Below are 25,168 nucleotides of genomic sequence, written 5' to 3'. Positions count from 1 at the left end.
TGTTGTTGTTAACTTGTTAATACAAATACACGGCGTGCCAATTCAGAAATCCAACAAAGTATAGTGGACATACTAACAAAAACAGCCAGAAAGGCAAATAGCCAGTTGTTTACTCAAAGAAGGTCTATTGGGTGGGCCTTGGGAATAAATAAATAATTGTAATATAAGTTCTTATGTTCAAATACAAGATCATAAACAATGTATAAAAACTGTCCTTGGAAATGTATCTCCTTATAAGAAGAAAAATGATCTAACATTTTTTTTTGTTTTTACCCTTGCAATACATGGCGTATGCTTAATTTGACGACGAAAAGTCCACTCTAAGGGACACACACACGTGGTAACAAGGGGGTTCAACGCTTACCCCTACCCACAACTCCCAAAATGGGTCGTGGGTGGCCTTAGTTTGGCCCTGCTCACTGGCTAGCGCGCAAAAAATAATTTTGTTATTGTGTTTTCCCTCATAAGTGGACATGACGGACCCAACGAAAGCTCATTCAGCGCTGGACAGGCGAGTTGGAAAGGTTCAAGGCGGAAGATGTCATCGCCGGCAGAGCGGGAGAACTTCGTGCAGCACTTCGGACAGACAACCTGAGCGATGGGCTGCGGCTCCTCCATGGATACGCAGACGAATCCTGTCGTCACGGAGGTCAGCTCGGAAGTGCAACCTCGCCAGAACGGCGCCGCCGGAGTAATGGCAGTTGTTTGAGTCCCCTCACCTCCTTTTCTAATCAATACCACATTTCCATTTCGTCATCAGAATATTGTCGAGCAGTATGTGCGCCTGGACGAGCAGATCAGCAAGCTGGAGGGTACCTGTCCTGGTCCGCGGATGGCCACCGCCGAGGCCTGGGTGGAACACCTCCAGAGCAAGCACGAGGCGATGCTAGGACTTGAGGGCATGGGAGTGGCTCCTATGCGGGAGAGGGAGGCGGAAACGGAGGAGGCGGTGCCCCTTCCGGGTTACACGATGGGCCGGCAGGGCGACCCAATTGTGGCCAACACACCCACCAAGGACTTGGCCCAGGTTAATGGCCTCCCACATACACGTGTGAAGAAGTTTGCTCTAGTATATTATTAACTTCCGCTTTTAGCTCGCCTACAACTTGGGCGTAATTGGCGATGCCCGCAAGGCTTCCATGCACGAGGACTTCTTTGCCAACCTGAGCGAGTCCGCTTTGTATTTGCTCAGCATTCGTTTCTACGGCGAGCTGTTGGAACACACGAAGGTGCGTCTGAAGACCCTCGTCGAAAGCTATGCGGAGCTGAACGAGCTGTACGTGAGGCAGGATGGGATTATAGCGTACATAAGCGGGGGAACGTACATGACCCGGCTGGAGGAGAGAATTGATGAGCAGCTGGAGGCGGCCAGAGATACCAGAGATAAGCTGGGCAGCGCTCTGGAGCAGTGGCGCATCTGCGGATTACTGCTCAGAGCAGCTGCCAATTCCTCTACGCAGGCATTGAAGCAGTGGCGACAGCTTGGCAGGATGATGTGAGTAACAACAGGAAACAATGTAGCATAGGCTGACATGTCATTCCTTTGTAGAGATCCTAAACAAAAGCTGCAGTGGGCCTTGGACTGTCGAAGTCTGCTGCATGCCTCCATGGTCTCCCTGGAGGCAGCTCATATGGCTCTGCCACATGTGGAACTGAAGTACATGAGTCACCGCCAAGTCCTAGCCGTCAAGCACTGTAACACCTACCTAATCACGGACATAGCCAACAAGGCGCGGTGAGTCATTAATCAGTCTTTTCCAGAATCTACTCTAATGCTAGATAAATCTGTTTTAGGTACGAGCACACCAGTCGCGTCTTCACCAGCTACGAATCGAACATGTCCAAGACCTGCACATGGCTTTACGAGACCTTCAACCACACTCTGCGCGCCGACTTTGACAAAGCGGAAGAGACTGTGTGCAGGCTGTCCAAAACGCTGCGGGATCATCGCGAGGAAGTCTTTGGCACAGTGCGCAAGTGACAAGGAACTAATTTGCTCATTACTTTCGGATTTTTGTACATTACTTTAATAAACAGTAGGCATAACGTTAGTACCAATAGCTCTTAGCTGGCGTGCGTTCTTCTTTGATGCCCATTTCCTCCATAATGTCCATCTCGAAGGTGGACAGCTTGGGCTGGAAGGTGATCTCGCCCACAACAGCGCCTGAAATGGAAGGCAAAAGGATGGTTAAGCACAGGGAGTCATGGAATTCGACTAATTGGTATACCTGGCGTATCCTTCTCCCTTTCAATGTAGGCATTGGGGGTCTTGTAATCGTGCGTCTGGTTGTTTGTCTCTGGAACGGGTATGATTCTGCCCGATCGCAAGGAAACGCGAACCTTCTCGCCCTCCTCCGTGAAGCGCCACTCGAAGTCTGTGCCCTGCAGATCCGAGGGGTCCACCAGACGGATGTCCTTGGTGACATGCAGCGGTGCCTCGGACTTGATGATGATGCCGGGGAACTCCTTCTCACCGCCCACCTTGCGGTAGTGCCAGTTGAGTCCCTCCACAATGACCCAGTTGCGCTCGGGGATCACCTGGGTGACGATGCCCTGCTTGCCCTTGTCCTTGCCCACCAGCACTTCGATGCGATCGCCGCGGAAGAAGCTCCATTCCTCTGGAAGGATAATTAAGAATGGTAAAAGGGGATAGTAAGGATACTTGGAGACCTACTCCTTACCAATTGGTTCCACTAGCACATGGCGACGCACTGTTCCGGGCATATTCTGTTGACGGAAGTGTCCCGTCCATGAGCGATTCGTGGTGTAGCGGAATCGCTTGCGCTCCACTGTTCGGGGCAGGTAGTTAATTTCTTTCGGCGTTTGCCAGTACACCTGTACGAAATGAATATAACAATTAAGACTTATTTGGCAGATACATTTTTCATAAGAAATCTGTTACGTGAGCCGCCTTGTTAAAACTCTTCAATGAAAATGGCTGTTACCTGCTTTTTGCTGCGCTCGATGTATTCCTTTGGCAGATTGGAGAAGTTCTTCAACTTGCTGGCCAAATATTGTGTTATACGCATTGTGTAAGTTTAATTCAACAATTAAATAAAAATAAGAAATTAAATGCGGCTTGCAATCAGCTGTTGAACCTGAGGAAGGGCCAGTCACAGCGAAACGTGGTTATATTACTAGTGTTTATTGTTTATGTGATGATAAAAAGCATGAACAAAAATATTTATTTATATTTTATAACTTTGAATTAAAATATTATTAAAATTAAATGTAAAGGCGTTACTACTTGTTTTAAAAAATGTGTAACTATGAAAAAATTGTGATACTAACCTAAAATAATAATACAAATGTTCTTTATTATATAATCCACACTTATGTTATTTTTCATTTAAGGAAAATGATTTATATATTTTGGTCATATCATTTAATAATTAAATCATACTGATTAACAAATTCACGAACAACCAAGTATCACCGTGTAAACTCGTTCGTTGTGACTGTCAAATCCGCAAAGAAGAAGCAGGTGTTATTTGTTCTGCTCTTTGGTTTTTTTATCGCTCCGCAGCCTTAAATTGCAATGCAAACCGGCTTATTATAAACAAAAAGGTAAACGCTAGACTATATAAATGTGGGCACGTGCAGGTGCAGCTCCATTGGAAGACGCGCTCGCGTTCGTAGACGTCTGTTCCCGGGAGCAGCAGCCATCCACCCGAAAAGGGCCCTCTCAGCGCTTAGTCACATAGTCACATTCATATCGCGGCACACACACCCTGATAACCCAGTTCCTGCCCAGCCATAAGTTCTTAGAATAACAAGCAATATGTCCCACCACATAGATATGGAAGACCACTCCGACCCGGAGCCTGTGCTGCTCTCCAAGCACGCCAAGAACCTGCTGCGGTTCCTCAATCTCCTGCCAGCTCGCATGGCCTCGCATGATAACACCAGGTAGGTGGATCCTTGCACTATCCTTCTTATCTGGTAAACATTCTTGACTTCCCCAGGAGCACCATTGTATTCTTCGCCGTCTGCGGTCTGGATGTGCTGAACTCCCTGCACCTGGTGCCACCACAAATGCGGCAGGACATCATCGACTGGATCTACGGAGGATTGGTGGTGCCACGCGACAATGAGAAGAACTGCGGCGGCTTCATGGTGAGCATAAATTCGCGTCTGTCAGGTGAACAAACAGCGCGCCGACAAGCCAAACAGCACCGCCCACCGCTCCCACATCCACTCGCAATCGAACTCCTTATCTCCATACGTGGCCAGGCAGCAGACACTGCGGCAGACCTTGTCGCATCCCCCCACACATTTGTTTATCCATTCAGCTGATACGGGAGCACTCGTATTTCCTTCTCTGAAAACCCTCCTCGATGTTTATATTCGGAAGTTAGCACATTGCATCCTAGTGTTTATCATAAATAACGAAGACATTCTTACGTTAGGGTAGAGAATCCATTTTAAACCCTACTAACGGCGCCACGTTTAATTTTTCATCAGACCACATACATAAATCTACCTGCTTGCACATACAATAGCTGCTGAAATAAAAGCACCACATTTGCCAGTTATAAATTAGAGAAATTCTTAAGTAATGCTTAATTACTCCCACGCCCACTATAAAGATTAAAAAAATAATTATTCATGTCATGAGATTTTTTATACATTTTAGAAACAAGTGATTCAAAGTCTATCAAAATTATACTGTAAAAATATAATACTATTTATGAATTGCAAAGTCAACTCATCTGCTTCCCAGTCAAAGCCAATTCACTATTATTCCGACCGCCACTGTTCAAGTATGCATAATTGTAGGGGAGTTCTCCATTTGCGCAGCAGCTCGATTACCCAGAAACCCACCCCGCCACCTTCGCTTTATCGCGCCACGCTTTATCAGCGAAGCTAGCAACATGCAAAACCACTTTGAGATAAATAGATCAATTAAATGAACTCTTTGCAGGGCTGCCGCGCCATGGTGCCGAAAAGCGAGGACGCCGAGATCTTGGAGTGCATGCGGAAGTACCAGTGGGGCCACCTGGCCATGACGTACACCAGCCTCGCTGTGCTGGTCACCCTGGGCGACGATCTGTCCCGCCTGGATCGCAAGAGCATTGTGGACGGCGTGGCTGCTGTGCAGAAGGCGGAGGGCAGCTTCAGCGCCTGCATCGATGGCAGCGAGGATGATATGCGTTTCGTCTACTGCGCCGCCACCATCTGCTACATGCTGGACTACTGGGGCGACGTGGACAAGGAGGCCATGTTCCAGTTCATCACCCGGAGCCTGCGGTACGATTACGGCTTCAGCCAGGAGCTGGAGGGCGAGGCCCATGGCGGCACTACTTTCTGTGCCTTGGCCGCACTGCATCTCAGTGGTCAGTTGCATCGACTGGATGCCGCAACGGTGGAGCGAATGAAGCGCTGGCTCATCTTCCGCCAGATGGATGGATTCCAGGGACGTCCCAACAAGCCGGTGGACACTTGTTACTCCTTCTGGATTGGAGCTTCGCTCTGCATTCTGGACAGCTTTGAGCTAACCGACTATGCCAAGAACCGGGAGTTCATCTTGAGCACGCAGGACAAGCTTATTGGTGGCTTTGCCAAGTGGCCACAGGCCACTCCAGATCCATTTCACACCTACCTAGGCCTCTGCGGCCTGGCCTTTACCGGGGAGCCCGGTCTGAGTGCCGTGAATCCCAGTCTTAACATGTCCATGGCCGCCTACGCTCACCTGCAGCACCTGCACGAGCAGTGGCGATCCGAAGGTGGCCGCGGCGATGCTGACCTAGGCCTAAGCTCCGCTGCCAAGCAGCAACTGCAGCTGACAAAAGGTGGCGAGACGCAAGCCACCACAACGACTACCTCTAACTCGCCATTGATTCCGGCACAATGATGGGAATCCGCACAAAGTCCAAGGGGAATGTTAAAGCACACTATTGTATTTATATTGGCCGCATTTTAGCCACGCTTTTTTACCTGTATTTTAATGCAAAAAGCTCGAGCTTTTGGAGAGGGAGATGAATAAGTATGTTTATTGTACAGCCTAAATTAATGTTAACAATGAGTATGATTAAGCTTAAAGGTAAATTAAAGCGTCCATGCTTAGGCATGTATTTACAGCAAAAACATTTTGGATAGCCTCAAAAGCCTCCTTGGTACATGGGGTTTATTGGTCCGGAATCGGGGTTAATCTCAGACCTGCAGGAACAGGCGGTGGTGCTGCAAGCTGGGCATGTAGCCCATGCCGGGCCGATCAATGTGCACTCGTCCACGCAGTGGGGCAAGCACGCGTTCAGTGACCAGTGGGCAGCGTTGCACCATCAAGGACTGCAGCAGCGGGCAACTCTGGGTGAGGGCGCTGCGGAAGAAGAGGAAACGGAGTGGTGGCTAGTAAACAAGGAAATCGCTGGGATAGAAGTCGTTCAGGTTGTATGCGTTGTGTCCCAAGTCCGGCTGCGGCCTATCGATGTAGAGACGCCGTTGGCGAAGAGGGGCCAAGGAGCGTTCCGTAACCCGCGGACAACGGCGGATCAGCAAGGTCTGGAGGCGCGGACAGTGCACTGACAAAGCGCTGAAAGATACGCAGATGCGGATGCAGATTGCAGTTTGGTTTCCCCAGAAACACACAGACACAAGGCACGCACAGGATTACAGACAACAGAACACAGCCGCCTGGTTTTACTTACTGCACTCCATAGTCGGAGATGGCTGGACAGCCGATCAGGTTGATGTGCTCCAGCTCGCGGCAGTAGTTACCAATCTGAATGAGCACTTGGTCGGTAACACTGGGCGTGTTTGCGAGTGACAATACGGTGAGCTTGTTCAGCTTCCTGAAGAAGATAATCAGGCAGCGCTCTCCAATGGCGCCACAGTACGAGATGTCGAACTCCACCAGCTTGCTTTGGTGCAGCGTCAGAGCGTCCACGGCTCCAGTGGTCAGCCACTGGCACTTGGACAGCTTCAGGACGCGCAGACCCTTGCACTCCACGATGATCGGCTGCAGCGAAAGGGCCGTGATATTGACGCACTCATTGAGGTTGACAGCCCACAGGCGTTTCTTGTTGTTGGCCAGCAGTGGCAGCAGTAGCTCGTCCGTCAGCCATCGGCAGCAGGCCAGGTGGAGCACCTCCAGCCGTCGGCAGCAGCGGGCGAGCACTCGGAAGCCCACATCAATATTGCTTGTGTTGTTCCCGGAGAGATGGAGCTCCTGCCTTTTTTCCAGAGCTGCCTCCACGAAGCGTTGTGCGGTACGCGAGCAGCAGCGCAGGTTGAAGAGATCCTTGAGTGACAGGTAGACGGCCACCTGGGGGATGAGCACGTCGTCCCAGCAGACGTCGAACAGCGATTTCGGAGCTGGAGGACTCGAGCTGAAAAGTGGCCTTGGGCTGGGAGTTCGCGGTGGCGGTCCACTGCTGGCCATGGCCGCCAGGTGGGCCTCCTCCTCGGGATGCAGAGTGCACATGCTGCCGCCTCCGGTTACGTGATCTGCCCTCCGAACGCAGCACTCCAACGCAATCCTCAGGTGCTCGGCGAGAACGCAGTTGTGTTGTTTACTTGCAAGCAATCAGCTGTGCATTCGCCATTCACACAAAACAAAATAACTAGTTTTTAGAGTGGCCCTTCAAGCTTAGTATTTTACTCCTCTGCGGTATTTTTAACAGTATTTTTTAATGTGTGTAGAAAGTGTGTAGATATTATTTCAAAATTACATTTTAACGGTTAGGTGACCCCAACTATTTTGTTAGTTCCGCTCTTCTTGGCTCATACTCTCCCTTTTATTTTGAAATGCTTTCAAGTTACCACGAAAAACCATTACAGTTTTAAATAAATGGTCTCATCTCTCCCATTGACAAAATTGGTTAAGCCTGTGCTTTTCAAATGATCAATTTATTTAAGAAGTTTAGTAAGAGATGCCAGTGTGGTCGCGGATCCAGTCCAGGTGGTAGGTGACGCGCTGGAATCCAGCGGGAGCTCCCGACTGGCAGCCGTTGGAGGAGACGAAGTTGCTGACTCCCACCAGCTTGTTGCCGTCGTGTGTGACCAGGGGACCGCCGGAGTCTCCTTGGCAGATGGACTTGCCGTCGACAGTGCGTGTGCAGATGACGTTGTCGCCCACGCTGCCGTAGGTCCAGTTGCACTCGTCGTTGTGGACGATCTGCAGGTCGACGCACTGCAGCCAGTCGGGCAGGGGGCTGCCGTCGTAGGTGCCGCCCCATCCGCAGGCCACGGCCCACCACTCGTTGTAGTTGTTGTAGCGGTCGTTGTAGCTGGGCAGCTCCACCTTGTTGACCATGTGCCAGAAGTCCACGTGGGGGATGCGGATCAGGGCGATGTCGGCGTTGGTGTGCTTGATGAAGTCGCCGTTTCCGACGGTGTGGGTATACTGGGCGTTGGTGCGCCAGGTGGCTCCGAAGTAGACGATCACGGAGGCGGCATCTCCGATGCAGTGCTCGGCGGTCAGGACCCAGGTGTTGCCGATGATCGAACCTCCGCACCACCAGCCTCCGCTGAAGCCCAGACCGACGGTGTAGGGAGCCTTGCCCTCGGAGGCGGCGTAGCCGTTGGTGATACGGCCCTCCATCTTAGTGGCCTTGGGAACGTCCTTCACGAAGACCTTCTCGTCGAAGGCGGCGGCAGAGGCCACGGCCAGGGCCAGGATAGCTAGGAACACCTTCATGTCGATGATGAAACTGTATTCTGCACCCTGGGTCCCAGCTTTTATACGCAATCCTATCTGGAGCTTAACTTGGACCGTAAATATCCCTGAGAGGCCCATAAATGATGTCAGCGATAAGGAACCAAGGCAGGAACCAATCTCTGTGGTCCTATCAAATAAAAGCAATAATTGTTGGAAATGAAGATTGTAAGTTAAAGGTTGAAAAACATACATACCTTTCCTATTTAATCGCACTTAATTAGAATGCACCGAAATGGGCACGGCTTTTGAAAAGCTGACTGTCATTTTCGATTAGATTATTTATCTTCAGTGGGTTGTATAAGTCAGCCAAATCAATGAAAGTTAATGGAGGTCTAATGCAAATCTGCAAATTAAGCGTACTATTTTGTCTAAAGTTCCTATCATGAGAACTATTTCTTTCGAATTTAATTATTTGATTCAAGTCTATTGATAAGGAATTTAACGGAAGTTTTCAATTCAAAGGAACATCAGTAATTAAGATTAAAGCTATGTGCTCGAACATTGTTCTAGCAATGAACTAACGTTTTTTTTAAACAGATAGACATTTATCAGTTGTCATTCAAATTATGTATTTGCGATTACGAATGGTTTGAGTTGATAAATTATTTAATCAATTATTAGAATATGGAAAGTTTTATAGATCTAGCCTAATAAAATGTAAGATTTTGATTTGCCACACGCGCCAAAACCTAATCTTATCGAAGGTAGGTCCCAAAAGTAAACAAATCCCTCAGATTCAATGGAAAGCAAAACTATGATATTTATGGGTAGGGAATGGGCCAGATAAGGATTAATAAGGAATGAAAGTGAGACGGAAATTTTTCATTGAAAGGTTTGTCTTCTCTATCAAGGAAGTACTATTTAAAATAAATCTGAAATAGGCAGACAATTTGTATTTAAGGTGTTTTAGCGTAATAATAATCATAATGACGACAAACTTACAATATTTATAAACTTGATTGCTAAATCTAAATACTTCTTATATTTTCTAGCATTTTTATGTTATACCCTTTGCCAAAGTTATCCCACTTGAGATCCCGAACCCGTTTTCACAGAGCATCCTCCAATGATATAAGTAAAACAACCTCTGGTTAAATGCAAGACAGTTTATTTCAAAAACGAAACGAAGCTGCTTAGTAGGAGATGCCGGTGTGGTCGCGGATCCAGTCCAGGTAGCTGGTGACGCGGGTGAAGCCATCGGGCAGGCCCGAGGTGCAGCCGTTGGCGGCCACGAAGGAGGTGACACCGACCAGCTTGTTGCCGTCGTGGAGGACCAGTGGGCCGCCGGAGTCGCCGGCGCAGGTGGACTTGCCGCCGGGGGTGGAGGTGCAGATGACGTTGTCGGTGACCACATCGGTGCCGTAGACGCTGGAGCACTCGCTGCGCTCGATGATCTGGGAGTCCACGCAGTTCAGGTAGTCGGAGACGCCGCAGCTATCGCAGGGCCTGCCCCATCCGGAGGCCAGAGCCCACCAGCCGGCGAAGCTGTTGTAGCGCTCGTTGCCGTTGGGCAGCTCCACCTTGTTGACCAGGTGCCAGAAGTCCACGTGCGGGGTGTTGATCAGCGAGATGTCGTTGTTCAGGTTGTTGGTGTTGTAGTTGGAGTGCTGACGGAAGCTGCCGCTGCCCACGGTGTGGGTGTACTGGGCCTGCAGGCGCCACAGGGCACCGTAGTAGATGGTCACGGAGTCGGCGCCGTGGGTGCAGTGAGCGGCGGTCACCACCCAGGTGTTGCCGATGATCGAGCCACCGCACCACCAGCCACCGCTGCCGCTGCTGAAGCCCAGACCCACGATGTAGGGCACCTTGCCCTCGGAGGCGGCATAGCCGTTGGTGATGCGACCCTCAATGGAACCGGATCCGGCTCCCAGGACGGCATCCTTCAGGGGCACAGGCTGCACCTTCTGGGGAAGGGCGGCAGCAGAGGCCATGGCCACGGCCAGGACAGTAAGGAACAGCTTCATGTTGTTTACTCGAGTACAACTGGATACTCCGGCCACCTGGCAGTGATTTATATACCCCCAGTGCCTCTAGAGATAGTCCTATCTGTGGAGATGCAGATCTTCCTCGGCACTCGAAAGTTCAGTCCACTTCGGGCGGGGCAATCTTATCAAATTAATTTCGCACGCCTCCAACACTCGGAGCTATCATTACAGGGCACTCTTATCCACTCGTCCATTCCTACACTTGCCACTCATTCATTAAAAGATTGCGCCACCCTATCAGCAACATGGACGTGCGGCCACTCGGAGCTGATCTCCCGATAAGTCCCGATAAGCACCCATTCATGCCCGGCCCACAACAAACCAGCTAAATGGCCACTCGTACAGAAGCGCGGAAAGATTAAGCAACAAGTCCTTGGCAAGGCCATTAGTTCACAGGAAGTTTGGGCACTCAAAGGTGATACAAATTGTAAATAAATAAAAAAATAAATTATATAACTAGAGTTATAGATGGAATGGTAACGATGTGAGATTATAATAATGGTTCCATTGCATGGTAAACCTCTAAAAGTAATAAAAAATAGTATACGTTACGTTAGATTACGTAAATATTTTGGGAAATATTTAACAAAAATGTTGTGAGGCGCAATTTTGCATAGATTTTAGAATAGTTTAATCATTTTACCCAACACAAATATTCATCATAACAGTCGAACTATATAAATCAGATTCAATAAAATTTAATTAAAATAAAGAGGCTTAAAAAATGAAGTCGTATATATGTAAGTGAGGCATCAATTTATTTGAGATTAGGATTAGGATCAGCTTTCACAACTCTCCTATATCACAACTCTCCAATAGGAATAGAAAAAAAATCCCCAAATATGTTGTGTTGAACACTTAAGTCCTGACTTTATAGCCAAGATTAATGTGTTAAAATAATATATTTGATCAAAGCCAACAGTGCGTATGACTAATAAACTTTATAGCCCAGGCGCAGACCTTAAAGCGTGTTGATCCGCGCAAAAAAATAGATTGATAGATTTCTAGAAGAAATATCTTCAATTTCATAACTTCTTTTGTCAAAACGGATTTTTTACAAGTACATAATGTTTCTGGTTAATGAAAAATGTTTAAAAAATATCCAGATCGAATACTCTTATAAGTGTTGTTATTTCTAAAATCTTATCTTAACTTATTATTCCCGTGGAATAATCTCAAAGCTTGTACAGTCAATGTTGTTTATAGCTCCGTTTCATTAATATAATAGTTATTTGAAATATCTATTTATTAACTAGATATGAGTAAATAAAAAAAAACCCCAAAGAAGTATACTTTTGCATTTCATTTATTTAAAAAAAGGAATGATTGAGCTTAGTAGTAAGCGACGCCGGAGTTGTCGCGGATCCAATCCAGCTGGTTGGTGACACGGGTGAATCCGGAGGGCAGGCCAGCGGTGCATCCGTTGCCGGAGACCCAGGAGGTGACTCCCACCAGGCGACCGCCGTCGTGGAGGACCAGGGGGCCACCAGAGTCGCCGGAGCAGGTGGACTTGCCGCCGGAGGTGGACACGCAGAGAATGCCATCGGGCTGGTTGCCATAGGTGCGGGAGCACTCGGAGTTGCTGATGATCTGCAGGTCGACGCACTCCATCCAGTCGGGCTGGGAGCCGGCGGTGGTCAGACCCCATCCGCAGGCGACGGCCCACCAGTTGTCGTACATGTTGTAGCGGTCGTTGAAGCTGGGCAGCTCCACCTTGTTGACCATGTGCCAGAAGTCCACGTGGGGGGTGCGGATCAGGGCGATGTCGTTGCCGTTCTGGTTGGGCCAGTTGTGGTTCTGGATGAAGTTGCCGCTGCCCACGGTGTGGGTGAACTGGGCGTTGGTGCGCCAGGTGGCTCCGTAGTAGATGGTTACCTGTCCGGCATTGTTGGTGCAGTGGGCAGCAGTGAGCACCCAGTCGTGGCCGATGATGGAGCCACCGCACCACCAGCCGCCGTTGCCGCTGAAGCCCAGGCCCACGGTGTAGGGAGCCTTGCCCTCGGTGGCGGGATATCCGTTCACAATGCGGCCATTGATCTTGGTGTCCCTGGGCAGATCCTTGGGGTGGACCTGCTGGGCAACCTCAGCGGAGACGGCGGCCAGAGCCAGAGCCAGTACAACGAACACTTTCATGGCGAATGGATCACTTGTGGTCACTACCAGACGTACCGCCGCTTTTATACGGCCCCCTTATCTCTGTCTGGAGTAGCCTCCACTCTGCGTTATCCTATCTGTAAGGGTCCATCGCATTTCGCCCGCTGATACCCATGAAAATTAATTGATAACGCACCTAGGAACATCTAGATAGCTTACACTTTAATTTCTAGCGGGGGGCCCATGGAAAAACCTGGTTGACCGAAGCTCATACATATACCTCTGCAGATATACGAATTTGCAAAGATTATTGATTAGTCCAACTAATCTTTTTTAGGCTGCTTTATGATATAAGAGTCTCTTATTGACAAAATAAAAAGTTAACTTAAGGATTTCAGACTTTTTTAGGGCCGCCTATATATATGTGTATGTATATATAGCAAGCATATAATGGATTAGATTAGTTCATTCATAGACAATCTGGAAAAAATTGGAATTCATTTGTTTTTTTTTAGTTAGCACCCATATCTCTAAAACAAGGGATCTATGATCTCAAGAAATAATAGCTCTCTTACAGCAACCATTATTTTAATTTTCTAACTTCGTAGGATGATCAGTGATCACCCAACCTTATGAAAGCGCAGTAGTTATTTTGTATGCACATCTTTATTGAAGAAAGATTAGTAGTAAGCGATTCCGGAGTTGTCGCGGATCCATTCCAGCTGGCTGGTGACGCGGGTGAACCCGGAGGGGTAGCCAGCATCGCAGCCGTTGCCAGCGACCCAGGAGGTGACTCCTACGAGCTTGGTGCCGTCATGAAGAACCAGGGGGCCACCGGAGTCGCCGAAGCAGGTGGACTTGCCGCCAGTGGTGGCCACACAGAGGATTCCCTCGGGCTGCGCGCCATAGACGCTGGAGCAGTCAGCATTGCTGATGATCTGCAGGTCGACGCACTCCATCCAGTCGGGCTGGGATCCGGCGGTGGTCATTCCCCATCCGCAGGCAACGGCCCACCAGTTGTCGTACATGTTGTAGCGGTCGTTGAAGCTGGGCAGCTCCACCATGTTGACCGTGCTGGAGAACTCCACGCTGGGGGTGCGGATCAGGGAGATGTCGTTGCCGTTCTCATTGGGCCACTTGGGGTTCTGGATGATGGCGCTGTTGCTGACGATCTGGGTGAACTGGGCGTTGAAGTGCCAGGTGGCTCCGTAAAAGATTTTCACTTGCTCCGTGTTGTCCGTACAGTGGGCAGCAGTCAGAATCCAGTCGTGGGCGATGATGGAACCACCGCACCACCAACCGCCGCCGGGGTTGTTGAACTCCAGACCCACCGTGTAGGGAGCCTTGCCCTCGGTGGCCGGATATCCGTTCACAATACGACCATTGATCTTGTTGTCCTTGGGCAGATCCTTGGGGTGGACCTGCTTGGGGGTCTCGGCGGAGACGGCGGCCAGAGCCAGAGCCAGTAGAAGAAACACTTTCATGGTAGCGGGATCACTTGTGTCCCTTCCACGACTTTCACCCCCTTTTATTTAAATTCTTTATCTACGAGTGAAGTAGTTAGCACGCGCTTTTATCCTATCTCAAGGAGTTCATCGCAATGCCCCCGCTGAAGCAATGCAAAATAGTTGATAACGATTCTGAGAAAATGCTAATTCTGTTCGACATATTCAAATGCCACTTTAAACAAGGCCATAATATGGACTTCATAGGTGGAAGATAAGTTTTTTAATCTCTGTAAATTAATATAAACAAAGTTATTTTTAAAAATGATTTTTATTGTGAAAACTGTTACTATCTCTTGACAAACCAAACAGGGGTCTTAACAAAATATTTCTTCCATTTTAACAGTCAACTGCTTTTTATATAACACTATTTTGTTCAAAAAAAGAATTAGAGAAAAAACAGCTTGATTTACTAAAAGTGTATGAAGAGTAGTTTCATTCCTAAATCTCACCTTTAGTTTATTAGAACTTATAAGTAATCGAAGCTGTGTAAATACTTATATACTTAATATATTATATAATTATATACATATATAATTTTAGATTACTAGTTTTTCTCTTCTTCTTCAACCTTATAATATGTTTTAATTTCTAAACGTATTCCAAATGTAATTCTTTAATTCAAATAACATTCAAAGGTCTTAAAGTGTTTTAAATCTTCGCGCCTCGTATAGTATATACTAGTATATACGCAGAACTGAATCGACGCGACTGGTCACACTGCGCCATGCATTTGTTTCTGTTTGGTTATTCCGCCAAATTTCGTGAATTTGTGTCGCAGCATGTCCACTTGCAGTTCGTCCGAAATAGCGGAGAAAAAGCGCATTGCGCTGGCCAAGCTGCAGGCCAAGAAGTCCCAGCTGCTGGCCAGTGCATCCGGCGGAAAGTCAGCCCCGAATCCAACAAGTGCGCTGCAACAAGTCACGAATGGAAACTCGAAACCCAATAAACCGCAGGCCAAATCCCCTTTGAATTTCTACCGATCTCCGCCTGCAGCGCAGGAGAAGATCAGCAGGACCACGACCACGTCCGGTGACAACAAGAGCTCCGCCTTTCTGAACGCCCTCAAGGCCATCAAACAGACCACCGCCCGGGAATTGTCCCGAGGAGCAGCACATCCCTACCAGAGGCCAAATGGGGAGAATGGACGAAGCAAGCCAACTCTCTCACTGGCTCCGGAAAAGGAGAAGCCAGTGGCTGTGCTACTGGGGAACTCCATCACCTGCAATCTCTACATGATCAGCACGAAACGTTTTGCCGCTCAAACCTCGGGATATCATGAAAAGCTCATAGCCGTGTTCAAAAACATGCCCACCAAGTCCTACGAAAGCCAGACCCGCATCTGGAGTTTCGACATCTCGGACTACCAGTCCCTACATACCCATGCCGCGGATCTAAAGCCACATGTCCATATGGTAGGCATTCCAAAGAAGGTGCTGGATCTTTGCGGGCAGCCACCTATAGTCGCGGAAAGAAGTGTTTTGGCTTCCATAGAACCAAAGCTGGCGGATAAGCTGATGCCCTTCCAGCAGGATGGCGTGTGGTAGGTTTTCAATAAATCTCTAAGATCCCCTACATGAACTAACTATTTTTTTTCCCTTATGCAGCTTTTCCATTGCCCAAAAGGGCCGCATTATGATCTGTGATGAAATGGGTCTGGGCAAAACCTATCAGGCCTTGGCTGTGGCCGACTATTTTAGGGATGATTGGCCCTTACTGGTCTGCACCACAGCCTCTACAAGAGACAGTTGGGCAAAACACATCGTCGAACTGCTGCCCAAGGTGCCCATCCACTACATCCAGGTGCTCAATAACAATCAACAATATGTGGGCGAAGCCCAGGTGCTCATCACCAGCTACAACATGATGGATCGTCACGAAGACAAGCTGATGCAGCGCAAATACGGCTTCATCATCTTCGACGAGTCGCACACGCTGAAGAACAGCAAAGCCAAGTGCACAGTGGCGGCCAAGAGACTCACGGACCAAGCCAAGCGGGTGGTTCTGCTCTCCGGAACTCCCGCTCTCTCCCGCCCTTTGGAACTATTCACCCAACTACAGTTGGTGGATAGCAAATTCATGAGTTTCATGGAGTTTAGTAAGTAAAAGATTTCAATTCTTTATTCATGTTTATATACTAAACATTTTTTTAGCGACTCGTTACTGTGATGGCAAACAGTCCACATTTGGCTGGGATGCCAACGGCCAATCAAATCTAGAGGAGCTCAAGGTTATACTTACCCTCAAATATATGTTGAGGCGAACGAAAACAGAGGTGCTACCTCAACTTGCTGAAAAGAATCGGTGGGTTTTCAATGACTTTTAAAAAGTTAACCAGAAACCCCTATAATTTCAAATCCTTTTTTGCCTGCAGTGAAACTGTAGTCCTAGATCCCGCCTTAGTCTGGACCAACGATGAGGCCAAGGATTCCTTAGATGCCTTTAGCAAAGAACTAAAAACATCCAAAGGAAGGGCCATGGAGGAGATTCTACTCCGTTTCTATGCACGCACTGCTGAGGTGAAAGCCAAAGCTGTGTGGTAAGTTAATTTCCATTGAGAAAAAGAACACATAATTATTTTGTATCCCCATTAATAGTGCCTACGTAAAAACCTTGGTTAAGGAGCAGAAAAAGTTTATAATTTTTGCCCATCACCGTGTCATGATGGATGCCATCAGTGACTGCCTCTGTGCGTTGAAAGTACACTACATACGCATCGATGGACAGACGCGTAGTGATCTCAGAGCGGATTATGTAAACACATTCCAAAAGAAGAGCAGCTGCAAGGTGGCCCTGCTCTCACTTAAAGCCTGCAATTCGGGCATCACACTTACTGCAGCGGAGATCGTCGTGTTTGCTGAGCTGGACTGGAATCCCAGTGTGGGTTGGGACATATAATTAGCCTGAGATCCCTTTGATTTAGTTTTGATATACCTTTTAGACCTTGGCCCAGGCTGAGAGTCGCGCCCATCGCATTGGGCAGACGAAACCTGTGATTTGTCGTTATTTGATGGCCCACAATACGGCAGACGATACCATCTGGAACATGCTGAAAAACAAGCAGGAGGTGCTCAGAAAAGTGGGTATCTTTGCCGAGAATCTTCAAAAGGCTACGCACACAGCGGCACCCACTTCGGTAAGAAGCACATTAATGGTGTTATAAGATAACTCTGTTGCTAACTTTGTTCTTTTAAAGTCCCACAAAATCGAGGAGTTCTTCTCGCCCGCCAAATCAGCTCCTTCTCATCCGCAAAAGGGCAGTATTAGACAGTACCTTTCACCAGCTCCAACTAAGGCGGCTAGTGAACAGAATAATAATACGGAAAAAACCAAAGAAAATAATGCTGAGTCGGATATCGCGGCCTTTTTAAATGATAATGATGATGAGGCTTTTTTGGATTTAGATATTTAGCTTAGATCTTGCATTGTTTAGTGAATTACTTGAAATAAATTAAAATTAAGAATATTGAAGATATTGTAATAATAATTATAGGATGTCTATATCAATCTGCGCATGATCCACTGGTCAACAAACCTTTCCGGGCATCCGGTTTTTAGTGCCCTGGCAACAGGCTTACAAACACTCAAGCAAACCTTTTTACTTGTATCAAATAAATAAATACACTGATAAGGTAACGTTTTGTAAACTGTAAGATAGATATAATGGACACCTCGCAGCCGGAATCTGATCTACTGGGCGAGGAGGAGGAGCTGGGAGTTGAGCACGACGTGTCCTTCCCCCGCGACATCATCAGCGTAGAGTGAGTATAAACATTTGAATGAATAACTCATAGAAGATTTTTCCTGTTTCAGACACTCCTTTGGTTATGATTGCAAGAAGCTCTTTAACATGGTCTTGGTGAATGCGGATACGCTGGTCTTTGCCTCAGGAAACTTCCTCAACTACTTCAGCATTTCGCGTCAGGAAATTTCTTTCCAGGAAACGGTCTACGGCTGTGGAGTGGGGTTTATCACGGTTAGTTTTGTTTCGGTAATCCTTAGATTTTTACTTAATGTTTTGGGTCCGTTCAGAAAAACGAGCACCCGGACTACACCGGCCTCTTTACGGTGGGCGAGAACGGGCCTACTCCGACGGTTTTCATCTACGAGTATCCGTCGTGTGAGGTCCGCGTGAAGCTTCTGAATGCAGCCAAGGCCTGTTTTACGGCGGGCTCTTATAACAAAACCGGAGAGTTGTTCGCCTCGCAGGCCGGCTACCCGGATTTCATCATAACCATCTGGCGCTGGGAGAAGGCGGAGGTCGTCCTGCGCGCCAAGTCCTTCCAGAGCGACATCCTGTTCGTGCACTTTTCGGAGCACAACCCCATCCTGCTCTGCTCCTCGGGTCTAAGCCACATCAAGTTCTGGAAAATGGCCAACACCTTTACGGGCTTGAAGTTGAAGGGGGATCTGGGACGCTTCGGCAAGACGGACTTCAGCGATATCTATGCCATGTACATGCTGGCGGATGAGAACGTGATCTCAGGCAGCGACTGGGGCAACATGCTGCTCTGGCAGGCGGGACTCATTAAGTTTGAGATCTGCCGGAAGGGTCGCAAGCCCTGCCATACGAAACCCATAACCAGGATCACCATGAAGAACGGAGAGGTGACCACGGTTGGCATGGATGGCTACGTGCGCGTTTGGTACTGGGAAACGGTGGACCTGGCCGATCCCCCCGAGGATGATTTGTTCGTGGAGATCGACCCCATCTACGAGTTCAAGATTGCCGACGTGGAGCTGCGTTGCATGCAGAAGATCAATCCCTTCGATGAGATGGACTTCACCCACTATGCCCAGGATGGAAACGGTGGGATTTGGTTCTGCGACATCAACACCTACGACGTTCCACAAAAACCGCGGAAACTTTACTCCTGCATTGGTGGCAAGGTACTCACCTCCCAGATGTCCCCGGTGTCACCGCACTTCCTTTGCATGTCGGAGAGCGGAAAGCTCTTTGTGTATCAGTACGAGGATCAGCGACTCATACTGGAGAAGCAGTTCCCGGCGGAGGGGGTGGATGTGGTATGGCTGGACACCCAGATCTCGGTGAAGGGCACCGAAATAGTGGCCGTCTTTAAGGACGGTATCCTGCGACAGATGTACCTGGACCTCAGCAATCCGGAGAGGCCAACCATGACGCGGGTGAGAGCCATCAAGGCGCACACATCTCCGATCACGAGACTCACCGTGAACCGGGACAGCACGCTGCTCCTTACGGGCAGCGCAGACATGAGCATATTTATCTACAAATTGAGTCGGGATGCCAATCAGTTGGTGGACTTGCATCCCCTGGGATTCGTGCAGTTTGCAGCGATCCCCAACTGCTTCTACTGGCACGACACCGAGCCCACTGTGGTCCTGGTGGGATGCAAAAGTGGCGAATTGTACGAATATAATATTCGCACTGAGGTCACCGAAGAAGAGACCTATCTATCCTATAATATTACAGAGAAGACCCGCATGCGCAGCACAAAATTCGTTTCGATCAAAAGCCGTATCCGTCGGGAAATCCACCGGGAGAACGTGAAGAAGCGCAAGGAACGTAAGCGGGAGCGCAAGATGAACGAGGTCGAGAAGCTGAAGAAGGCCAATCCCGGCCTGCAGATCGACATGGAGTCGGCGCTGGCCGATTCCGAACCGGATGAGGAGGAGGAGCCTCTTCACATTCCGGCCGTGCCCAACCCCATCATCTGGCTGCGCTACACAATAAGGGATACCATCTGGGTGTCCATGGCGGGCTACGATGCGGGGTACATCTATGAGCTGGAGTTCGATGCGCCAGAACCCACTCGCGCCACCATCATAGCGGATGGGGACGATATCGAGATACATTCCTACTGCATTATGTGAGTTTTCTTCTATCTATTTTTATACATGTAAATAACTCTTGGACAACATTTTAAGAATTTCTAGGGAAGACCGAAAATGGTTTTTACTATAATATCCAATCTCATCTATATGCTCGTTACTTCTTCCCCAGTGATGACTACATTATCTTTGGCCTCGTCAACGGTCGCTTGCGAATCAACCGCATCAATCCGGACAACTTTACGGACCTCTCCGAGTACCGCATCTACCCGATGCACGATGCCCTGAAGGGCGTCATTCCCAAAATCGATACCAGCTACAACGGTGACCACATTCTCACTGTTGGTTACGATGGCAACATGTTCCTCCACCAGTGGAGAGGCCCGAAGATGGTTAGGAACAAGCGGCGGGATAAGCTGCCACCCCTGCCGGAGGGAGTAAGCCATGTTCAGGACATCGAAGATGATGCACCATCCCTGGAGCAGGAGAAGATCAACGCGGAGCTGCGGCGCCAACAGGAGGCGGCGGAGGCGCATGATCGCGATGTCCTGAGCAAGATCGGATTGCTGCAGAACGTCTACTTCGACATCATCAGGCTCAACGAGGAGCTGCCGCCGGGTTTGCGGGCCAAGGACACGGATTTGCTGCTGGACGAACGCATCACACGACAGATTAGGGATGAACTGCAGGCGGAGTTGGATGATGTTCGGGAGGATCTGGCCTACGACCTGGAATTTGCTCAGGTGGGACATACGAAGCTGTACAACCATTTCCTTAAGGAGTTGGTCCGAATCCCCTTTACCGTCAATCCCTTGCGGTAAGTAAATGGAGTCGTTAATACACATTTATATGGTACCCACATTTATATTTTAAGTGCCAAGGTACCGGGTGTTTCCACGTTTCGCCTCCAGGATCTGGGAGAGGAACATGAGCAGATTAAGAGGGACATAGAGGAGCGTTTGAAACAGGAGCACGACATGGGGTAAGTGGGGCATTTCAGGGATCTCATCTTGATACAAAAAACTCCACACAAACAAAATTATCTATATAATCCATGACAAGCAGCCTTTATAGAGAGGATCGGGTTCCAGAACAACCAGAAGTGTAAGCCCTATATTTTATTGCACTTTTGAGCACCTGCACCCATATTCTCAATTCACTAACTAGGGCACAAGATTATAATACCTTATATATAAGATTTGTTAAACAAGCTGATTCTAAATCCCGCTAATAACTAATTGAATTCCATTATAGACTCCACGACCTGGTGGTAGCCGAGAGATCCGACGAATCCATTGGAGAACCTCCGCCGGAATCATTTTTCTTTGGCCGGGATCCCAAGAGCATCGAACCGCGCTTCAGCAGGAAGATGATGCGCCTCCTGGTTCGCTACCGGAAGCGTCAGCTCTTCGAGGTGCGCCGCATCTTCGACTGGGACAAGCTGGAGCGTCAGAAGCCAGATCCCAATCGCAACCATCCGGATGACGACGCCCAAATCGAGGAGGCCAAGCGCAACCTGGGTGACTTCAAGCTCAAGATTGGATCAGACTATGAGCCCAAGTCCACGGAGACGCTAACACAAAAGTACATAGAGGTCGTGGAGTGTCGCGAGCAGTACTTTGCGATGGTGGACGCCTTCAACCTGATGGTGCTGGATCTGCGCGAGCGCAAGGGTGAACTGGAACAGTTCATCAACGCAAAGAGGAAGCGTCTGGCAGTGATCCATAGCTACCTGCCCGAGCCGGATCGCCGGCCCTTGGAACCGATGCAGGAAACGGATATGGACCTGGAGTACCCAGAACTAAATCTCATCGAGCACTTTACGCCCGGCTGTGGCGTGGAGATCGACGACATCCTCACCCTGGAGCGCTCTGTGCAGCAGGTTGGTTACAGAACATAATTAAATAATAATTGTATCTTAATCATGTAATAATCACATATTCTCAGGTGATCGCCATGCGTTCGCCACAGAAGTCGATGGTCAGTGTGAGCCTCTTCAGCATGCACGGATTGGATGTGCCAGAATTGCACGAATACGCCGCCTTCAATATGCTGCAGATCTCAACGCTGGAGAAGAGTCTTCCCAATGCCGAGCTGACCGAGGAGCTACTAAAACTGCCGCCCATCAGTGATCCGGCCTACTATGAGACGAATGAGGATGGCGAGGTGCCCTACATGATGGAGACGCGCCATCGATGGCTCCGCCAGCTCCTTTTGGAGCAGGCTGAGATCCATTCGGAGGTGGATGAAGAAGTGCGGCAATTTGACAAGGCTCTAGAAAAGCTCCAAGTGCGGCGCTTCCATGTTAAACTGGATGCCGAGTTCATGAACTCTTACATGAACAGTCTCAACCAGGAGCTGTATATCCTGCGCGACAGCGAGGAGATAGAGACGCAGCTGCTTCTCAACGCCAAGACGGCTATGAGCACCCGCAACGAGCTGCAGGTTGTCATCAATACCACCAACAGACAGTTGGACGAGCTGAGGCGGAACATCGACAAGCTGGGCGAGCAGATCATTGCTGTCCAGGTGCTCTTCTCGACCACGGTTAAGGGTCACAAGTTCTTTGACTTCCTGCGACGCATTTTCAAGAAGAAGTGGCGTCCGCCGAAGGTAGCCAGGGGAGACGACGAGTCGTCTTCCTCCTCCTCCTCGTCTTCGTCCTCTAGCGAGGATGAGCAGGCGGACAACAAGAGTCTCGACTCTCTGGACATGACCACCATCCGCCTGGACGAGGCCACGTGTCCCACGGGCCTGGATCGATCCCTCTACGACCTGGCTTTCGCCATGCGTTCCGATCGCCACGAGCTGGAGCGAAATGTGCGGGATCTTCAGCGGGATGTGGAGAACAAGCGCAAGGAGATCGCTGAGATGCAGATCAAGATGAAGTTTCACGAGGAAGTCTACCAGCGCGAGAAGAATGCCTTGTTGCAGTTTCGGGTTTGTAATTCTACAGGGGATTTTTGTATATCTAGTAATTTATGTATCTCTCCATCCAGCGCAATCGCCAGCAGGAGGTCAACAAGGTTCACATCAGCGCCATCCTGCGTATGGACCAACTGCAGCATTTTTATGAGGGCGACGACTACCGGGACCTGTCCAAAGCCATTCTCTTCGACGCCGATATGCTGGTGGATCTGCGCCGCCGGGCGGATCAACTGAGTGAGGAGACGCTGGCCACCAAGCGCTGGCATCGCATCAACTTTATTCACTTGAGGCGCATGAACACGGACATAAAGTTCATGAGGTTCGAAATAACTCGCCTGGAGGAGGAGATCCGACAGGCCATGATGAAGAAATTCGGCATCATAGTCAATCTGGATGAGTTGGAGGAGGAGGTCCTGAGGCGCTACATCTTTGAGCTGGAAACCAACGCGGAGGATGAGCTGTCGGCCCTCGAAAAGGAACTGTTGGAGAAGCAGGTAATGTAGTCTAAATAAATATCATCATGGTAAAAATAATATCCTAACCTTTCGTTATAGAAAGAACTCGCTCGCTGCGAGGAGGAACTGGTCCTGGAGACCCAAAACAATACCGAAAAGGTTAACATTATGACCGTGCTCCGTGAAGAGAACAACATCCTCCGCACTTTGCTGGACATTCAGAACCGCAACTATGCCAAGTGGAGCAATCCGAATGCCCTGAATCTGTCCTATGATATTGAGAAGCTAAGGGGCATTGAGAAATCTTTGCTGGAGCAGATCGAAGTGGGTACTTTCTAGGTTGTTGCCTCCCAGATCCTTAAATTTTCATTTTTAACAGTGCCTGGAGCGGGAGATCTGTGCCCTTAGGCTCAAGTCCAAGCCTCTGCAGATCAATTACGAGTTTGAGACGGATCCCAATGCGCAGCCTCAGGTGACCAGCGAAATTCTGCCCAACGACGATGTGATGGTGTGCCCGGCCATCCTCAATGTGGATGCCTATATGCTGCCACCAATGCCCGATGAGTTCATCATGGATCGCGTTCAGACCATAGTTCAGAAGAGCTTCAATCGCTTCTTTGGCAAGAGCACCACTCCGGAGAATGTGCGCAAGTTTGCCCTGCGATCTTCACTCTATCTGTGCCAGGCCGCCTACAGTTTCCAGGTAATTGGATTTCCTTATAAAATCGTTATTTAATCTTACCCCCGACTATATTCAAGGGTCGCTACACGGATCGCATAGCCGAGTGCATCACGGAGCACCTGCAGACGATTGTGCCCAAGAAGTACTTCATCCACATCAGCGGCGAGGAGCTCCGCAAGCTCTTCAACGAGGTGGTGGCCGTGTTCGACTACGAACGCTCGGATATAAACACCGAGGAACTCATTTCCGGAATCTTCGACCACGCCAAGGACTCGCTGTGCGCCCATATCCACCTGGGCGATGCCGATGTGGTTAATCGCACGCACTTTATTGTGGCGCACATGTTCAAGGAGCTCATCGAGGTGCTGCCCTTGGAGGAGTTCCAGTCCGACGAAACTCTACGCATGATCGTGGACGTACTGGAGCGTGAGCCGATGGTGGACCCTCGAGCCATCGGCGTGGAGCAGCTCATCGAGAGCACGCTGAAGCACGCCCACGAGAATTTGCTGGACGGGATTACGGCGGTTCCGGTTCGCAAACTGGGCAGTTCCATTCAGAGGGACCTCATCAAACGGCGCCAGTACAAGCAGCCCAGTTGCGAATCCCCGATGTCGGTGCGGATCGCCACGAAAAAGCCGGGAAACAGCACTGGGCTTCCCTTCTAGCCCAGTAGGTTTTTATTGTATTGTACTCGAAGAACATTACATTTTTTAAAAAAGAATTATAAAAAAATGAATTACAACATATGATACGAACTGTGTTCACTGAACGTGTATTACTATGCATACTGCATGTATATTTTATAAAATATTGATAATTTCAGTGTTCTTCAATTGTTTTGATATTTTAATAATAACTGAAAAAATGTGTAGTTTTGAAACATAATTTTTAAGGGATTCCCTTTTATGAGTTAACAGCGTTTAAATTGTGTCTTTCAAGTCAATGCTATACGAACAAGCAAGTATAACAAACAGTTTTAACGAAAATTAGGTAATATGGTTTTTAAAAACATTTTACTAAGTATAATTTTAGTCGTAATAAAAATTGCA

General features: G+C 48.8%; 10 protein-coding genes across 12 annotated transcripts; 4 read left to right on the top strand and 6 right to left on the bottom strand.

Moving 5' to 3' along the window:
• The first annotated feature begins 510 nt into the window (after window positions 1–510).
• LOC108027676 (uncharacterized) lies at window positions 511–2,067 on the top strand. The gene is made up of 5 exons (XM_017099220.3): window positions 511–691; window positions 761–1,027; window positions 1,095–1,495; window positions 1,550–1,735; window positions 1,795–2,067. The coding sequence occupies exons 1-5, from the start codon at window positions 599–601 to the stop codon at window positions 1,979–1,981; spliced, it is 1,134 nt and encodes a 377-aa protein (XP_016954709.1). The 5' UTR covers window positions 511–598; the 3' UTR covers window positions 1,982–2,067.
• LOC108027677 (probable 39S ribosomal protein L24, mitochondrial) lies at window positions 2,001–3,121 on the bottom strand. The gene is made up of 4 exons (XM_017099223.3): window positions 2,946–3,121; window positions 2,682–2,835; window positions 2,229–2,618; window positions 2,001–2,164 (listed from the first exon to the last, which is right to left on the bottom strand). The coding sequence occupies exons 1-4, from the start codon at window positions 3,027–3,029 to the stop codon at window positions 2,049–2,051; spliced, it is 744 nt and encodes a 247-aa protein (XP_016954712.1). The 5' UTR covers window positions 3,030–3,121; the 3' UTR covers window positions 2,001–2,048.
• A 322-nt stretch (window positions 3,122–3,443) lies between these two features.
• On the top strand, window positions 3,444–6,087 carry LOC108027852 (geranylgeranyl transferase type-1 subunit beta). Of its 2 annotated transcripts, XM_017099448.3 has the most exons (4): window positions 3,444–3,567; window positions 3,798–3,909; window positions 3,966–4,116; window positions 4,925–6,087. In XM_017099448.3, the coding sequence occupies exons 2-4, from the start codon at window positions 3,800–3,802 to the stop codon at window positions 5,852–5,854; spliced, it is 1,191 nt and encodes a 396-aa protein (XP_016954937.1). In that variant the 5' UTR covers window positions 3,444–3,567; window positions 3,798–3,799; the 3' UTR covers window positions 5,855–6,087. The 2 variants fall into 2 exon arrangements, with proteins under 2 accessions (XP_016954937.1, XP_050741054.1); XM_050885097.1 differs by lacking the exon at window positions 3,444–3,567 and having other exon boundaries at window positions 3,616–3,909.
• LOC108027853 (F-box/LRR-repeat protein 15) lies at window positions 5,965–7,533 on the bottom strand. Of its 2 annotated transcripts, none has more exons than XM_017099451.3 (2): window positions 6,648–7,531; window positions 5,965–6,319 (listed from the first exon to the last, which is right to left on the bottom strand). In XM_017099451.3, the coding sequence occupies exons 1-2, from the start codon at window positions 7,421–7,423 to the stop codon at window positions 6,154–6,156; spliced, it is 942 nt and encodes a 313-aa protein (XP_016954940.1). In that variant the 5' UTR covers window positions 7,424–7,531; the 3' UTR covers window positions 5,965–6,153. The 2 variants fall into 2 exon arrangements, with proteins under 2 accessions (XP_016954940.1, XP_016954938.1); XM_017099449.3 differs by lacking the exon at window positions 5,965–6,319 and adding an exon at window positions 6,326–6,532 and having other exon boundaries at window positions 6,648–7,533.
• A 296-nt stretch (window positions 7,534–7,829) lies between these two features.
• Window positions 7,830–8,641, bottom strand: LOC108027854 (serine protease 1). The gene has a single exon (XM_017099452.1). The coding sequence runs from the start codon at window positions 8,636–8,638 to the stop codon at window positions 7,862–7,864; it is 777 nt and encodes a 258-aa protein (XP_016954941.1). The 5' UTR covers window positions 8,639–8,641; the 3' UTR covers window positions 7,830–7,861.
• A 1,109-nt stretch (window positions 8,642–9,750) lies between these two features.
• LOC108027672 (serine protease 1) lies at window positions 9,751–10,635 on the bottom strand. The gene has a single exon (XM_017099217.2). It carries the CDS (start codon window positions 10,621–10,623, stop codon window positions 9,793–9,795), a length of 831 nt encoding a protein of 276 aa, XP_016954706.1. The 5' UTR covers window positions 10,624–10,635; the 3' UTR covers window positions 9,751–9,792.
• Window positions 10,636–11,932: 1,297 nt separating this feature from the next.
• LOC108027675 (serine protease 1) lies at window positions 11,933–12,806 on the bottom strand. Its single transcript, XM_017099219.3, has one exon. It carries the CDS (start codon window positions 12,775–12,777, stop codon window positions 11,977–11,979), a length of 801 nt encoding a protein of 266 aa, XP_016954708.1. The 5' UTR covers window positions 12,778–12,806; the 3' UTR covers window positions 11,933–11,976.
• Window positions 12,807–13,418: 612 nt separating this feature from the next.
• Window positions 13,419–14,228, bottom strand: LOC108027695 (serine protease 1-like). The gene has a single exon (XM_017099244.1). It carries the CDS (start codon window positions 14,220–14,222, stop codon window positions 13,419–13,421), a length of 804 nt encoding a protein of 267 aa, XP_016954733.1. The 5' UTR covers window positions 14,223–14,228.
• Window positions 14,229–14,987: 759 nt separating this feature from the next.
• Window positions 14,988–17,714, top strand: LOC108027771 (SWI/SNF-related matrix-associated actin-dependent regulator of chromatin subfamily A-like protein 1). The gene is made up of 7 exons (XM_017099333.3): window positions 14,988–15,786; window positions 15,851–16,341; window positions 16,397–16,547; window positions 16,618–16,782; window positions 16,841–17,123; window positions 17,185–17,379; window positions 17,440–17,714. The coding sequence occupies exons 1-7, from the start codon at window positions 15,026–15,028 to the stop codon at window positions 17,653–17,655; spliced, it is 2,262 nt and encodes a 753-aa protein (XP_016954822.1). The 5' UTR covers window positions 14,988–15,025; the 3' UTR covers window positions 17,656–17,714.
• Window positions 17,715–17,780: 66 nt separating this feature from the next.
• On the top strand, window positions 17,781–24,859 carry LOC108027770 (cilia- and flagella-associated protein 44). Its single transcript, XM_017099332.3, has 11 exons — window positions 17,781–18,004; window positions 18,057–18,219; window positions 18,276–20,092; window positions 20,227–20,871; window positions 20,929–21,036; window positions 21,309–21,936; window positions 22,002–22,994; window positions 23,054–23,476; window positions 23,537–23,761; window positions 23,817–24,140; window positions 24,197–24,859. Exons 1-11 carry the CDS (start codon window positions 17,907–17,909, stop codon window positions 24,782–24,784), a joined length of 6,012 nt encoding a protein of 2,003 aa, XP_016954821.1. The 5' UTR covers window positions 17,781–17,906; the 3' UTR covers window positions 24,785–24,859.
• Window positions 24,860–25,168: the final 309 nt, after the last annotated feature.

The sequence above is a fragment of the Drosophila biarmipes genome, chromosome 2L (genome assembly GCF_025231255.1).
Source record: "Drosophila biarmipes strain raj3 chromosome 2L, RU_DBia_V1.1, whole genome shotgun sequence".
In the NCBI taxonomy this organism is placed as follows: domain Eukaryota; kingdom Metazoa; phylum Arthropoda; class Insecta; order Diptera; family Drosophilidae; genus Drosophila; species Drosophila biarmipes.
Note: the sequence above shows the minus strand (reverse complement) of the source record. Positions and strands in the feature narration are given on the sequence as shown.

Bases quoted from the DNA above. Each gene is read 5' to 3' on its own strand.
- LOC108027676 (XM_017099220.3), top strand. From the start codon at position 599: ATGGGCTGCGGCTCCTCCATGGATACGCAGACGAATCCTGTCGTCACG. The intron at 692-760 runs GTAATGGCAGTT...TTTCGTCATCAG, and splicing joins GCCAGAACGGCGCCGCCGGA to AATATTGTCGAGCAGTATGT. The intron at 1,736-1,794 runs GTGAGTCATTAA...AATCTGTTTTAG, and splicing joins GACATAGCCAACAAGGCGCG to GTACGAGCACACCAGTCGCG.
- LOC108027672 (XM_017099217.2), bottom strand. From the start codon at position 10,623: ATGAAGCTGTTCCTTACTGTCCTGGCCGTGGCCATGGCCTCTGCTGCC.
- LOC108027675 (XM_017099219.3), bottom strand. From the start codon at position 12,777: ATGAAAGTGTTCGTTGTACTGGCTCTGGCTCTGGCCGCCGTCTCCGCT.
- LOC108027695 (XM_017099244.1), bottom strand. From the start codon at position 14,222: ATGAAAGTGTTTCTTCTACTGGCTCTGGCTCTGGCCGCCGTCTCCGCC.
- LOC108027677 (XM_017099223.3), bottom strand. From the start codon at position 3,029: ATGCGTATAACACAATATTTGGCCAGCAAGTTGAAGAACTTCTCCAAT. The intron at 2,619-2,681 runs GTAAGGAGTAGG...TTATCCTTCCAG, and splicing joins TGTGCTAGTGGAACCAATTG to AGGAATGGAGCTTCTTCCGC. The intron at 2,165-2,228 runs GTATACCAATTA...CTTCCATTTCAG, and splicing joins AAGGGAGAAGGATACGCCAG to GCGCTGTTGTGGGCGAGATC.
- LOC108027852 (XM_050885097.1), top strand. From the start codon at position 3,782: ATGTCCCACCACATAGATATGGAAGACCACTCCGACCCGGAGCCTGTG. The intron at 3,910-3,965 runs GTAGGTGGATCC...TGACTTCCCCAG, and splicing joins GCCTCGCATGATAACACCAG to GAGCACCATTGTATTCTTCG. The intron at 4,117-4,924 runs GTGAGCATAAAT...AACTCTTTGCAG, and splicing joins AGAACTGCGGCGGCTTCATG to GGCTGCCGCGCCATGGTGCC.
- LOC108027771 (XM_017099333.3), top strand. From the start codon at position 15,026: ATGTCCACTTGCAGTTCGTCCGAAATAGCGGAGAAAAAGCGCATTGCG. The intron at 15,787-15,850 runs GTAGGTTTTCAA...TCCCTTATGCAG, and splicing joins TTCCAGCAGGATGGCGTGTG to CTTTTCCATTGCCCAAAAGG. The intron at 16,783-16,840 runs GTAAGTTAATTT...CCCCATTAATAG, and splicing joins GTGAAAGCCAAAGCTGTGTG to TGCCTACGTAAAAACCTTGG.
- LOC108027853 (XM_017099449.3), bottom strand. From the start codon at position 7,423: ATGTGCACTCTGCATCCCGAGGAGGAGGCCCACCTGGCGGCCATGGCC. The intron at 6,533-6,647 runs GTAAGTAAAACC...CGTATCTTTCAG, and splicing joins ATCTCCGACTATGGAGTGCA to CGCTTTGTCAGTGCACTGTC.
- LOC108027770 (XM_017099332.3), top strand. From the start codon at position 17,907: ATGGACACCTCGCAGCCGGAATCTGATCTACTGGGCGAGGAGGAGGAG. The intron at 20,872-20,928 runs GTAAGTAAATGG...TTATATTTTAAG, and splicing joins TTTACCGTCAATCCCTTGCG to TGCCAAGGTACCGGGTGTTT. The intron at 21,937-22,001 runs GTTGGTTACAGA...ACATATTCTCAG, and splicing joins TGGAGCGCTCTGTGCAGCAG to GTGATCGCCATGCGTTCGCC.
- LOC108027854 (XM_017099452.1), bottom strand. From the start codon at position 8,638: ATGAAGGTGTTCCTAGCTATCCTGGCCCTGGCCGTGGCCTCTGCCGCC.